The sequence below is a fragment of the Salvelinus alpinus genome, chromosome 8 (genome assembly GCF_045679555.1).
Source record: "Salvelinus alpinus chromosome 8, SLU_Salpinus.1, whole genome shotgun sequence".
Lineage (NCBI taxonomy): Eukaryota > Metazoa > Chordata > Actinopteri > Salmoniformes > Salmonidae > Salvelinus > Salvelinus alpinus.
The window spans coordinates 31,617,747-31,631,634 of record NC_092093.1 but is presented as its reverse complement, the minus strand read 5'-3'; the positions used below and the strand labels follow the sequence as shown (position 1 = coordinate 31,631,634).

Sequence of the window (13,888 nt, the reverse complement as noted above, 5' to 3'; positions counted from 1 at the left end):
AGGATTTTTGTCCTGGGAGAGGTTTCTAATTTCAACAGGAACGCTTAGTCAAAGGTCAATATGATAACGGTTGACCTAAAAAGGATCTCTCCAGTTGTAATAACAGCACTGAGAGTCGGGAAGCAAGTGCAGGTGAAACATTTAATAAAACAACACAACCAGTAACGAGCCAATTACATAAGGCTACACGCCGGTACACAAGAACAATACCAACTGGTGAGAAAACATAAAGGAGTGACATATAAAGGGGAGGAAATGATGAAGGTGATGAAGTCCAGGTGTGCGTAATGATGAGTGCAGGTGTGCGTAATGATGAATCCCAGGACGGGTGGTTAGTATTCTGGCGACGTCGTACGCCGGAGGGAAGGAGCAGGAGAAGATGTGACACCCGTGGGATATTAATCTTGACTCAGGCGTCCAATATCGCTGTTTGTTGGGGCAAGACAGTCCAAAATTAATTACGCCTGTATACATTTCCATGGCCACCTCAGAAATTTCAGCAGGCCCTTTGAATAACCTTATTGAAAACCCTGAGAGGCCTAAACAGCCAGCTTAGCATCTATGGCTACAGGGTCAGGTCCGTACATGCACTGTGCAGTATACAGAATAAATCCGATGAGACTCTTTTTCCTGACCTCCCCACCACTTTTACTGCAGCCTGAGTACAAGTTAATGCTCTGTTTAATGTGCGCGTGACACCGAGAGCAGAACACAAACTGAAATGTGTTCCAGATGACAGTCATGTCACAGCTTACACACTCTGATGTGCTAAAAAAAAAGAGTGACTTGGCACCCTGTGACAGCGCTCAGTGCTGCTCTCTGCTCTCAGTGCCGAGAGGAGCACTCAGCAACACTGACGAGGCCCTGACACGCATTCCCAGAACGAAATGACGCCACTGACTCACTGCTTTCAAAATTGTCTCTCGGAGGAATGCGGCTCTAATAGTCGTCTCCGTGCATCTTCTTGACAGTGGCACTGTGAAGTGGACGCAGATGGAGCCAGCCCAGCGAGCCACCCTGTAAATGTCATGTCAGTTTGTGCGTCCCATGGCTCACATTAAGTTGTTCAACTGTAAGAGCCTGGTTGTATCTGTATGTTTTCTCTCAAAGCCCTTTAACAATCTGAGATCCCTTTGATTTGAGAGTGGGCTGCTTCTTGGCCAGTCTGTGACACTGTGGATGAAAGAGCCAAGCTGGTCTGAGCAGGATCTAGGATGGACGTCTCTCTGGCCTCTCCCAGAGACAATGGTCCTATTGTGGGGTGGGTATGCTGGCTGAGCCCTAGGGCTGGGTGTGCCACCATGGATCCAGCATGGGAGTGCAGGCCTGGGTGATAACGTAGTGGTACAGGTTTCTACTGGGCTCTGGCCTGGTGTCTACTCAAACATTCTGTGACACTGTGTCCTCCTCAGAAAACAAGAGCGCTGTTGTAGGCCTATTGTGCCCCTGCCAAGACATGGCCAGACCAGAGCTCCAGAGCATTGCTGGGTGGACAAGGTTGTTGATTCTCCCCAGAGAGCCCTTTGTCTAAAACACCCAGACCTGTGCATGAGATTGTAACTAATCTGCATCGTTGTCTGTCACTGGGAGAGAATACTTTCTCATATGCAATGAGCGATGATAGAGAAAGAATTTATAATGATTTAATCAGGTGCAAGATCATCTGTAAATCAGCTTATTGGTAGCTAGACACTGTCAGAAGTATACTCATATTCCAGTTCTTTCAGTAAATGACTCATATAGGATAAATTATGTTGAACCTCTCTGAATGTGATATATAATTTGTTTTGTTAATGATAGAGCCTATGCAGAACCCAGAACCAGTCAGAGACATAACAGATAAATGTGAGGACAGGGAGCCATAACTGTCATGGCTGATAGATGGCCTTTAAACTTCCCCAGATTCAGGTTAACCTGCTCTGTCCAGATGCACTGTTTGTCTGTCTGTCTGGAGCATGAACACTGTCAGCACCTGCCCTGTCCTGCCCTGCACGGTCTCTTTCTCTATCAGGGTGATTCACTTATATGCATGCCTCTAAGCCCTAACCCTTCTTCTGAAGGGCCCTTGACCTTGGGTCAGAGGAGGAGAATGGTAACAGATAAGACCGAGAAACAGCTGTTGGGGTTGCTTTGATGTGGGTCATTTAATGTTTATTGATAAAGACTCTACATATGGATGTACAGTGGAACATAGACTCACCGGCCAGCTTATTAGCTACACCGTCCGTTTATGAAAAGTGTTAACTCCTACAGACATTGAGTCACGTGGCCATGGCTTGAAATATAAAGCAGGCAGACAGGCATCAAGGCATTCAGTTACTGTTCGATTGAACGTTAGACTGGGCAAAACGAGTGACCTAAGCAACTTTGAGTGTGGTATGATCGTGGTGCCAGGCACGCCGGATCCAGGTACTCAAAAACACCTGCCCCCCTGGGCTTTTCACGCATGACAGTGTCTAGGGTTTAACGAAAATGGTGCAACAAACCAAAAAAATCCAGTCAGCGGCAGTCCTGTGTGCGAAAACAGCTTGTTGATGAGAGAGGTCGAAGGAGAAGGGCAGGAATCGTGCAAGCTAACAAGCGGGCCACAAACAGACAAACAATGACGCAGTACAACTGTGGTGTGCAGAACGACATCTCGAAACGCACACCTCGTTGATCCTTGTCACGGTTGGGCTATTGGGTTCCACTTCTATCAGCTAAAAACAAGAAGGAGCTGCTCCAGTGGGCACCGTGGGCACGTGATCACCAACAGTGGTGTAGAATGAGTGGAAAAACATTGCCTGGTCCGACAAATCCCAGTTCCTGTTGTGTCATGCTGATGGCAGAGTCAGATTCTGGTGTAAGCAGCATGAGTCCATTGACCCATCCTTCCTGGTGTCAACGGTACAGGCTGATGCCATCTCGTCTGCATGGACCAACATCGCTGTGGAACGTTTCAAACTTGTAGAATCCATGTGTTTACCTTATATTCACATTGAACTGTAGGCTGTATATTAGGCTGTATATTTTGAAGTATTAGATTCATGCTGTAATATGATGGATATATTTTACCTGGTCATAGGTTAAGGTTCCCTTTAACTTATTCAATTATATATTCTGTGATGGATACCTTCATATATTTGCGTCCTTCCTCTAGGCACGTTCAGATAGAGATGAGAAAAACCTCCTTGACTGCATTACTACTTGTACACTGAGTATACCAAACATTAGGAACACCTTTTGCTCTCAGAACAGCTTCAGTTTGTTGGGGCATGGACTCTACAAGGTGTCGAAAGCGTTCCGCAGGGATGATGGCCCATGTTGACTCTAATGCTTCCCATAGTTGTGTCAAGTTGGCTGGATGTCCTTTGGGTGGTGGCCAATTCTTGATACACACGGGAAACTGTTGAGTGTGAAAACCCCAGCAATGTTGCAGTTCTTGGCACAAACCAGTGCACCTACTACCATACCCCATTTAAAGGCACTTAAATCCTTTGTCTTGCCCACTCACCCTCTGACGGCACACACACACAATCCATGTCTCAATCGTCTCAAGACTTAAAAATCCTATTTTAACCTGTCTCCACCCATTCATCTAAATCAAGTCACATCAATAAGGGATCATAGCTTTTATCTGGATTCACCTGATCAGTCTTTGTCATGGAAAGAGCAGGTGTTCTTAATGTTTTGTATACTCAGTGTATTTTGTAATGGTTGTCATGCATGTCTGTATGTGGTACCCACTGAAAAAGATGCCACTATGAATGAACATCACACGTCCTCAGGGTATTTCTTATAAAAGGCTGATTGACAGAGACAGTAGAGGAATGCATTGCAAATTATAGTATTGGCAGTTTAATGGTTCGATGAGATTTACTTAATCCATGAGAAGATTCCAGCTGCAGGAATGTAAGCAGTTGTCCAGTGGCACAAAACTCAACATCACACTACCAGTCGGTACTCAACCCTGCACCTTAGACACTGCTGCCCAACAGTATGTACATAGTCATTGAACACTGGTCACTATAATAATGTTTACATACTGTTTACCCACTTCATATGGATATACTGTTTTCTAGTCAAGGCTCATCCTATATAACTACTGCTGAACACACCTGTTCTATTCATATACTGTCCATAATGTCTATACACAACATCATATACTGTATATATATATATATTTATATTCCGGACTCTGACATTGCTCATTCTAATATTTCTATATTTCTTATTTTCTTAACATTTTTGGGGATTTGAGTGTATTGTTAGGTATTACTGCACTGTTGGAGCTAGGAACATAAGCGTTTCGCTACACCCGCAATAACATCTGCTAAATATGTGTACGCGACAAATAAAATGTGATTTTTGATTTGATAACACAATGAAGCAATGTATCACTCGTCCTTGTGAACACGATTTTGTAGGATATACAGTGGGGAGAACAAGTATTTGATACACTGCCGATTTTGCAGGTTTTCCTACTTACAAAGCATGTAGAGGTCTGTCATTTTTATCATAGGTACACTTCAACTGTGAGAGACGGAATCTAAAACAAAAATCCAGAAAATCACATTGTATGATTTTTAAGTAATTAATTTGCATTTTATTGCATGACATAAGTATTTGATCACCTACCAACCAGTAAGAATTCCGGCTCTCACAGACCTGTTAGTTTTTCTTTAAGAAGCCCTCCTGTTCTCCACTCATTACCTGTATTAACTGCACCTGTTTGAACTCGTTACCTGTATAAAAGACACCTGTCCACACACTCAATCAAACAGACTCCAACCTCTCCACAATGGCCAAGACCAGAGAGCTGTGTAAGGACATCAGGGATAAATTGTAGACCTGTACAAGGCTGGGATGGGCTACAGGACAATAGCCAAGCAGCTTGGTGAGAAGGCAACAACTGTTGGCACAATTATTAGAAAATGGAAGAAGTTCAAGATGACGGTCAATCACCCTCGGTCTGGGGCTCCATGCAAGATCTCACCTCGTGGGGCATCAATGATCATGAGGAATGTGAGGGATCAGCCCAGAACTACACGGCAGGACCTGGTCAATGACCTGAAGAGAGCTGGGACCACAGTCTCAAAGAAAACCATTAGTAACACACTACGCCGTCATGGATTAAAATCCTGCAGCGCACGCAAGGTCCCCCTGCTCAAGCCAGCGCATGTCCAGGCCCGTCTGAAGTTTGCCAATGACCATCTGGATGATCCAGAGGAGGAATGGGAGAAGGTCATGTGGTCTGATGAGACAAAAATAGAGCTTTTTGCTCTAAACTCCACTCGCCGTGTTTGGAGGAATAGAAGGATGAGTACAACCCCAAGAACACCATCCCAACCGTGAAGCATGGAGGTGGAAACATCATTCTTTGGGGATGCTTTTCTGCAAAGGGGACAGGACGACTGCACCGTATTGAGGGGAGGATGGATGGGGCCATGTATCGCGAGATCTTGACCAACAACCTCCTTCCCTCAGTAAGAGCATTGAAGATGGGTCGTGGCTGGGTCTTCCAGCATGACAACGACCCGAAACACACAGCCAGGGCAACTAAGGAGTGGCTCCGTAAGAAGCATCTCAAGGTCCTGGAGTGGCCTAGCCAGTCTCCAGACCTGAACCCAATAGAAAATCTTTGGAGGGAGCCGAAAGTCCGTATTGCCCAGCGACAGCCCCGAAACCTGAAGGATCTGGAGAAGGTCTGTATAGAGGAGTGGGCCAAAATCCCTGCTGCAGTGTGTGCAAACCTGGTCAAGAACTACAGGAAACGTATGATCTCTGTAATTGCAAACTAAGGTTTCTGTACCAAATATTCAGTTCTGCTTTTCTGATGTATCAAATACTTATGTCATGCAATAAAATGCAAATTAATTACTTAAAAATCATACAATGTGATTTTCTGGATTTTTGTTTTAGATTCCGTCTCTCACAGTTGAAGTGTACCTATGATAAAAATGACAGACCTCTACATGCTTTGTAAGTAGGAAAACCTGCAAAATCGGCAGTGTATCAAATACTTGTTCTCCCCACTGTAGCTTAACTTGTCTAACTTGAACGTCTAACTTGAACTTTAGATAAGTGTGTTATGATCTTGATGTATTATTGATAGAGTGCGGTCTAACATTAACTGGTACACTCTGTAAATTGGATGTTTGACATATTTTAACTCTTAAAATACAGAATATCAGTGACAAGTTTTGTTTAACTTTTGATTTTCACCAGAACACCCAAGGCCAAAAAGAGAGACATGAGCCACATCAGACAGTACTGTTAGAATATTGTGACATAACATGTTTAGAGTTTCAGGCACTGTTGTAATCTATCCCCTCAACTAAGGCCCATTCAGGGAGAGATTCAGTGATCCTCTGAGAGCTAGATGGAGAGACTAGTTGGCCAAGCCGCTCAGTTTGAGGCTGCCCTCGCTCTGTTCGAGAACAAATGAGTCACAGCGGGCTGTGGCGATCGCCTTCCTCACACTTGGTATGTGTAGTCCATTAGGCCGGTTCCAGACCAGCTCTGGGTGTGGGGCCCCAAACCTCATCAGCCCCAACCTCAGCCCCCTTTGGTCATTTGAGCCTCTGAGTGCACACAGGCGCTATGAGCCTAGCAAACTGTCAAACTGCCACTATTCCTTTTCGAAAACCTGTATATTGTTTGGACTTTTCTCAGAGACAGGAATGAAGACCATGCTTAAAGCAGGTTGTCCATGGATAGTTAGCAATGCAAGTACCCCCTTCCCCCTCTACTAACCCTCCTCAGGAGTTGAAGCCGTAGTCGCCCCAGACCCGTAGTCGCCCCTAGTCAACTTTATCTGTCTAATCATAGTGGTTATGGTATTGTTAGTTCCAGGTCATTTGGTTATAGAACCCATAACGAGCTTTAGTGGGTATGTTTTGGTTTTATATTTACACTACATCCACTGGTAGAGGAGGTGTGTAGCTGAAAAAACATATGGTTGTTTATTGAGGTATTGATGTTATTATTTTACGAGAGGATGTCAGTTCTTATTGACAATAACACACTTCCACGAGGTCAAAGGTCCCCTGCATACTGAACTCCTGGGACAGGTACAGAACATGTATGAGGCTACTATTTTTTTGAAGAGGCTTGTTAAGAGGCAAAACAGTGGATAATCAGGGACCTGGGTGTGGGGATGTGAAATCCAAAAACAGGAAAAGGAGAGGTGCGTGGCCTGTATGTTTCAAACTCCTGTTTTTTTTTAACTAGTTTGAGAGTAAACAGCTGCCCAGCACCTGGTCCTAGAGATGGTCTTGCACAGTATGATCCTGTAAAACTCCATGATGCACCAGAACAGTGAGGACTCTGGGAATAACATGTCCGCCACCACACTCTCACAGGGGATGTTTTACACATTGACTCCCCATATCTTTTACAGATTCCGCAGTCCTCATGGTAGGTAGTCTAGTGGAGGATTGGGGTTGTTGACCTCACCTGCTGGCTGTTTACATGAGCAGTCCAGTTTACTGGTCGCCACACCCCTGTTTGCAATTTTGTTTGTCTCTGGTGCGCAGGTAAATGTTGCATGGGCGATGTTGAAATGTATACATCAGATCTTCTCCAGAGCATTGCTTGAAACTTAATTGGGCTCCCAGATTCTTGGAAACTGAAATACATGAATAGGAGCAAAGAGTCTTTGTGCATTTTGGAGCATTTCAAGGAATGTGTCTGTTTTCTTGTGTGAGTTCTTGCAACTGGCCTTCAGTAGAGCAGGTCACGCCAAGAGCCTCAATGTGTTACCAGAGACGTCGGTGTCACCAAGGATGAGTGATTGAATGCTAAATGAGTGCAGACCTTCACCAACTCTATATTCACCCGAGTCTAGTTCAGGAACCCACATCTCTCTCCTCTTAATTTATCCTGCTGGGAAACAAATCCATCTGTTTTGGTTTTGTGGTTTTTGCCACGTTAGAACCGAAGTCAGTGAATTCCTGATGAATAACAATTAGGCTTATCTTCGTGTGGAAATAACATACTGTACGATAGACTGTCATTTTGGAAATGTGCACAACATAAAATGAGAAGGAATATAAAGTCCCTTTTGTGCAGCCATGTAGGCAACATGTCCCTCATATTGAAATAATTAATTTAGTTCTGGCCCACAACACACACATAGGCAACAATGTTATAATAGCTGTGGACAGGGATGAGAGGGGTTCTGAGCATCTGTGCTGGGAATTAGCCATTTCCATCCATTTCTCCAACATTCTCTTTTTCTCTCATTGAGCAACATTACATTACATTGAAAGTATAACAGAGGATGTTGTCATTGCAGAGCTGAGAGGATTTGGTTTCAACATACTGTATCTATCTGGCTGATTGCACTGTTACCAAGAAACTTCCCTCCAACAGAACCTAAACTTTAAAGGCCCAATGCAGCTGTTTTTAAATCAATGTCAAATAATTTCTGTGTAACAATTAAGATCCTTACTGTAATAGTTTTCCATTAAAATGGTAAAAAACAAGAAACACAATGGCTTTTGTTGGAGGGGGAGGGCACCTGAAAACTGAAAACTAGCTGTAATTGGCAGACAGGTTTGTAACTCTCTTTGTTATTGGTCTATTGACTTATTTAGGCAAGCCGAAACTCCACCCATTCAAACCCTGCTGATTAGAAGATCATGTAGATTGTATTTCCAACCAGCAAATGTCAGGAAATAACATTGATCCAATTTTTTCACACTTTTACTCTAGTAAGCATTGTTCATCTTTAGCGTTTTCTATGTAAGCGTTGTAAAATCCCATCTCTCTCCTCTCTCCATGTGTCCTCCTCAGTGTCCAGGTCTCAGATGTCCTCAGAGAAGCAGGAGGCACTGATGGAGAACATGACCCGTATGGGGGACCGCTCCCGGGAGCTCCAGCAGTCCCTGGGCGACATCTCCTCTCAGGCAAACCTCCTGGAGAAAATCTGGAAGCTGGAGAACCTGTTCCAGAACCACAGCGAGTCCTTACAGCAGCTGGGCCGGGCATTTCACGGCCTGGAGAGGGACATCAGGGATCTGCAGGGCCACTCCCAGTCGACAGACAGTGCAGTGGAGCAGCTGGGGGACCGTGTCTCTACCCTGAACCAATCGTCCCAGAGGAACGTGAGTGGGCTGAGCAACCAGCTGGCCCAGGCCTCTGTCTCGCTGCACGACCACGACATACTGCTGAAGAGCGCAGCGGATCAGGTGGACCAGCTCAAGGAGAGGCTTGAGGAGGTGGGCTGGACGGTAGATGCGGTCAACCACACATTCACGAGTGACATCAGCATCCATCACCTGAAGATCCAGGACCTGCAGGTGCAGATCAGCAACGTGAGCCAGGACACACGGTACATGAGGGAGACACAGGTGCAAATGGAGGAGACACTGAAGAACGAGGTGGAGATCCTCAGCACCATCACAGAGGACCTGAGGCTCAAGGACTGGGAGCACTCCAATATCCTCAAGAACATCACCTTCCTAGAAGGTAATAACGGCCCCAACACTAATCACTGGCTAGAAGTTCATGTCATGATTATCCCCCTAGAGTCGATTGACACACCGGTGCATCAATCTAAGTTACATAACACAAAAATCCCCAGCAAAATCTGTGAGTTTAAGCTTGAGATACAGTATGTGTTACTTTCACTTCCACAGTGAAAGGGTGGCAGAGCTAGAGCAGTGTTTGTCAGACCACGACACATCCCGAAAATCAGTCTTCTCACATAAACATCAGTAGCATCCGAACGGTTTGACCTACAAACTATTATGAACAGTACCAGTTTTTAAAAAACGAATGGAAGTATTATGGTAGTTTTGTACCTACCCCCAAAAAGGGGTTAAATCTGTATCTCCTAGATTTAGGACAGACACTTCCAAATCTTGTTTTTATGATACATTTTTTGACTGTCCTTTTTGCCGTTTATGAATTTGCTATTCAATGGCCGAATTCTATATTTTATCAAAAGAAAACATAAAAAATGTAAAATGTATTCCTAAAGGCATCCTAAAATTCAGAATCAAATAGCTAAATTATCCATAGTATGACCATTTTAAAACAATTCCTTACGTCATCTTAGCACCACCTCCATGTTGATAGGAGTTGAGTGATGTTAATCTTTGCATAATAAGTAAACCAGTATCTGATGTATGCTGTTTGTAGGTGGGACAGTGGTTTATCTAGGCTGGAAACAATTGGGGGTTCCATTTAGAAGCCTCCAAAACCAAGGAACTCAGCCCTGTCATTAGTTTCCCCTCACATCACATTTGTTTGTCATTAAGTGTGGGTTTAGCCAGGAAAGCTGCACCTCGCCATGGTACTTGGTGTTTCTGGCCTGATGCCTCCTCTCCCTCCCTCCATCCCAATGCCTTTTGCTTATGTTTCATGCCTACCTTCCAATTTAGCAGCGGTGGACAAATGAGAAGGGGAAAAAAACATATTGCAAAAACACACATTTTTGCAAAGTTGAGAGGTGGATTAAGAAACTGTGATGTGTTGGTCTGAGGAGAGCATGAGCATGGAAACATTTATAATCATCACACAGCCACTTGATTAACAGTATTGGCCTCAGGAGTGACCTGTTTGCTGTTTTAGTGAAGTGTCTTCAGACTGGGAGGAGCAGTGTGTCTATTGATTTAATTCTCATGGAAATGTGATTTTCATTATAGAACATTGATCTAGCGCTGTTTTCATTATTCACAAATGGTGAAACAAAATAAGGAAAATGTTCTTTTAGATAATTTGATAAATGGACATCCTGGTGTAAAACAATATCAGTCACCTAAAATAGCCTAAACTTTTTTTTAAAGCAGTCTAATGTTTTCAAATAATCTATCTATCAGCTTGATATTAAACGTGTCAAAACTGATTGCATTGCAGCCATTTTCCCTTGACATGCAATTAGCCCATTACTAACATATGGATTCTGCTCAGCCAAATCAGATTTGCTGATCCATTATATGTTAAACATTCTCAATTTAATTAATAGAAGACTCTAAATAAGAAGTGATGAGTGATAACGTTGATCCTACTAAAACAAACCAGTCACCACTCAATTCAATTCAGTGTTTTCTCCTTCAGCCACCCAGGATGATATGACTTCCAAGTCAACCTGACTTCTTACTAGTCACTATTTCACTCCGATAGATTAATATTTTCCTAGTAAAGTTTCAGGCCAGGCCAGGGGATGCTGAGTGGCTCAAAGCATGGCCAGGACAGTATCTTAGGATATACAGATGTAGGATCTTAGTTTGATCACCCTGTTGCAGGAGAAATTTCCTGCAATGCAGGAAATATAAAACTTGTAGTGTATTTGAGGTTTAAAAAGTCTTCTGACATTTTTTAATTTCCACTTTAAAACATCAGACTTGATTTTCTCTTATGGAAAATATGTCAACCCCTACAAAAATGTCAGTTCATTATAATCCACAACATTTCCTGTTGCTGCAGGATTATCTTCCTGCTGTAGCAAAATGTCTCAAATTAAGATCCTACATCTGTAAGGATCAGATCACACCATTATGTGAAAGGCTACTTTGGAACATGTCAGTTGGACAAAACAAGACAAATGTCTAACTATTCCATTGTGGTTCCATTGTGGTGTACCTTGTGTAACATGTGCTTTCCATCAAGGCCAAGCTAATTCTACAAACAAGTCTGAAGTCAGTCAACTGGTTCCAAGTACAACAAACCATTGAACGATGTCCCTTATCCATGTTTCAGACTCAGATTTTGCCTTAAGCTCCTCTGCTTTAGTCAGAGGGTGTGGTGAAACAAGAATGACATACCAAAAGGAAACCAGTGACTTATGGGATTACACAACTTCAATAATCATATTGTCTTCATATTACAGTATATTAATCAGTTTATATTATCTTGGGATCAACTTAATGCTTTAATTACGTTGTTTTCAACAGGGCCTCCAGGACCAAAGGGTGAGAAGGGCGATGTTGGGCCAATTGGGTCCCCTGGTGTGGCAGGCCTCACAGGGATGAGAGGTTCGTACACTGTACGGTACTGTCATTTGTCCTATTCTAGCTTTCAACATACATTACTTTCTTCAACCATTTTTGAAACAAAGTTTTTCTAAAAGGATCTTACTGTAATTGGCCCGGGTCACAATTGTGAATTATGTAAACCCTCATAGACCCTCAAAGACTTATTTCCAAGAAGAATGCTGAAAGCAAGCCTCCCTTTAGGAACATGGAACATTTGTTATAGCCACCCAAAACACTCCTCCTACCACATTCAAAATCTCAGTTTTTCCACTTTCCTACTCATTAAAGAGTTGGGTACTCCAGTACATTACCTTGTGAGTAATGCAGTGACAATATCTTCAATACCTAGTGAACAGGACCACTGGTGGTTTCAAACCCATAAATCCACTCTGTTTGCTAACAACCTAATAACAGCCCCTCAAACTGGGCTCAAAGCATCCTGGGAAAGGGAGTAAAGGCATTCCCTTAGATAGTCTTTCATGACATAATGAAATTATGAATAAAGAAAGAGAACATTGGAAAATGTTATTATGGCATGCCATCGTACTCAAATATCCCAATAAGATAGGTTGTTTTCATTCTTTGAAATGCATGCCAGATATCCTGTTTGAAAAGACTTGGGAAAATACATTTATCTATGTCTTCCCGGCAGGTTTAACAGGAGAAAAAGGCATCCAGGGTCCAAGGGGACTAAAAGGCCCGAGCGGCCCCGACGGCCTACAGGGGGAGAAAGGGGATATGGGACCCAAAGGGCCCAAAGGTATGTCTGATATTATTACTGTCTGACAGCTGTAGAATCCTTAGTTAAACTATCATCTGTACCTACCTGTCTCTTTGAACCTTAAAGGGGTGCTCTCACCGATTGTGCCACCGTGCTCTCTCTTAGGCTCCAGAGAAGAGAAGAGAAGGTAATCCAAGGCAGATGGATGGAGGATCAGGGTCAATTCCGTCTGATTTGTTGTGTCTCATTGACAACTATATCTGCAGGCCCTCTGCCTTCCCAGACTAACCCATAGCAGACCTACCTTATCAGCTGATGTGCTGAGCCAACCTAAAACCTTGAAGATAGAAATACACTTCATGACCAAAAGTACGTGGACACGTGCTCGTTGAAAAAAATCTTGGTCATTAATATGGAGTTGCCTACACCTTTGCTGGAACATTGCTACGGGGACTTGCTTCCATTCAGCCAAGTCAGTTAGATTTTTACACTCTACGCACTTCAGCACTCGGCGGTCCCATTCTGTGAGCTTGCGTGGCCTAACACTTTGCGGCTGAGCCATTGTTGCTCCTAGACGTTTCCACTTCACAATAACAGCCCTTACAGTTGACCGGGGAAGCTCTAGAAAGGCAGAAATTTTACAAACTGACTTGTTGGAAAGGTGACGGTGCCACGTTGAAAGTCACTGAGCTAGGGCCTCCCGGGTGGCGCAGTGGTCTAGGGCACTGCATCGCAGTGCTAACTGCGCCACCAGAGTCTCTGGGTTCGCGCCCAGGCTCTGTCGCAGCCGGCCGCACAATTGGGGCGACGCACAATTGGCCTAGCGTAGTCCGGGTTAGGGAGGGTTTGGCCGGTAGGGATATCCTTGTCTCATCGCGCTCCAGCGACTCCTGTGGCGGGCCGGGCGCAGTGCGCGCTAACCAAGGGGGGCGGGTGCACGGTGTTTCCTCCGACACATTGGTGCGGCTGGCTTCCGGGTTGGAGGCGCGCTGTGTTAAGAAGCAGTGCGGCTTGGTTGGGTTGTGCTTCGGAGGACGCATGGCTTTCGACCTTCGTCTCTCCCGAGCCCGTATGGGAGTTGTAGCGATGAGACAAGATAGTAATTACTAGCGATTGGATACCACGAAAATAAAAAATAAAATAAAATAAAAATCACTGAGCAATTAGAAATGTCCTCACATTTTTGTCCATTAAAATAACATCA

At 44.0% G+C, this 13,888-nt stretch overlaps 1 protein-coding gene across 2 annotated transcripts in view; it reads left to right on the top strand.

The window, feature by feature from the left end:
- LOC139582953 (scavenger receptor class A member 5-like) overlaps positions 1 to 13,888 on the top strand; it is a 49,288-nt gene that overhangs the window by 13,735 nt on the left and 21,665 nt on the right. For both annotated transcript variants that reach the window (XM_071413474.1, XM_071413475.1), the window contains exons 4-6: positions 8,779 to 9,453; positions 11,883 to 11,963; positions 12,616 to 12,723. In XM_071413474.1, coding sequence (XP_071269575.1) covers positions 8,779 to 9,453; positions 11,883 to 11,963; positions 12,616 to 12,723 — 864 coding nt within the window. The remainder of the gene's footprint in view (positions 1 to 8,778; positions 9,454 to 11,882; positions 11,964 to 12,615; positions 12,724 to 13,888) is intronic.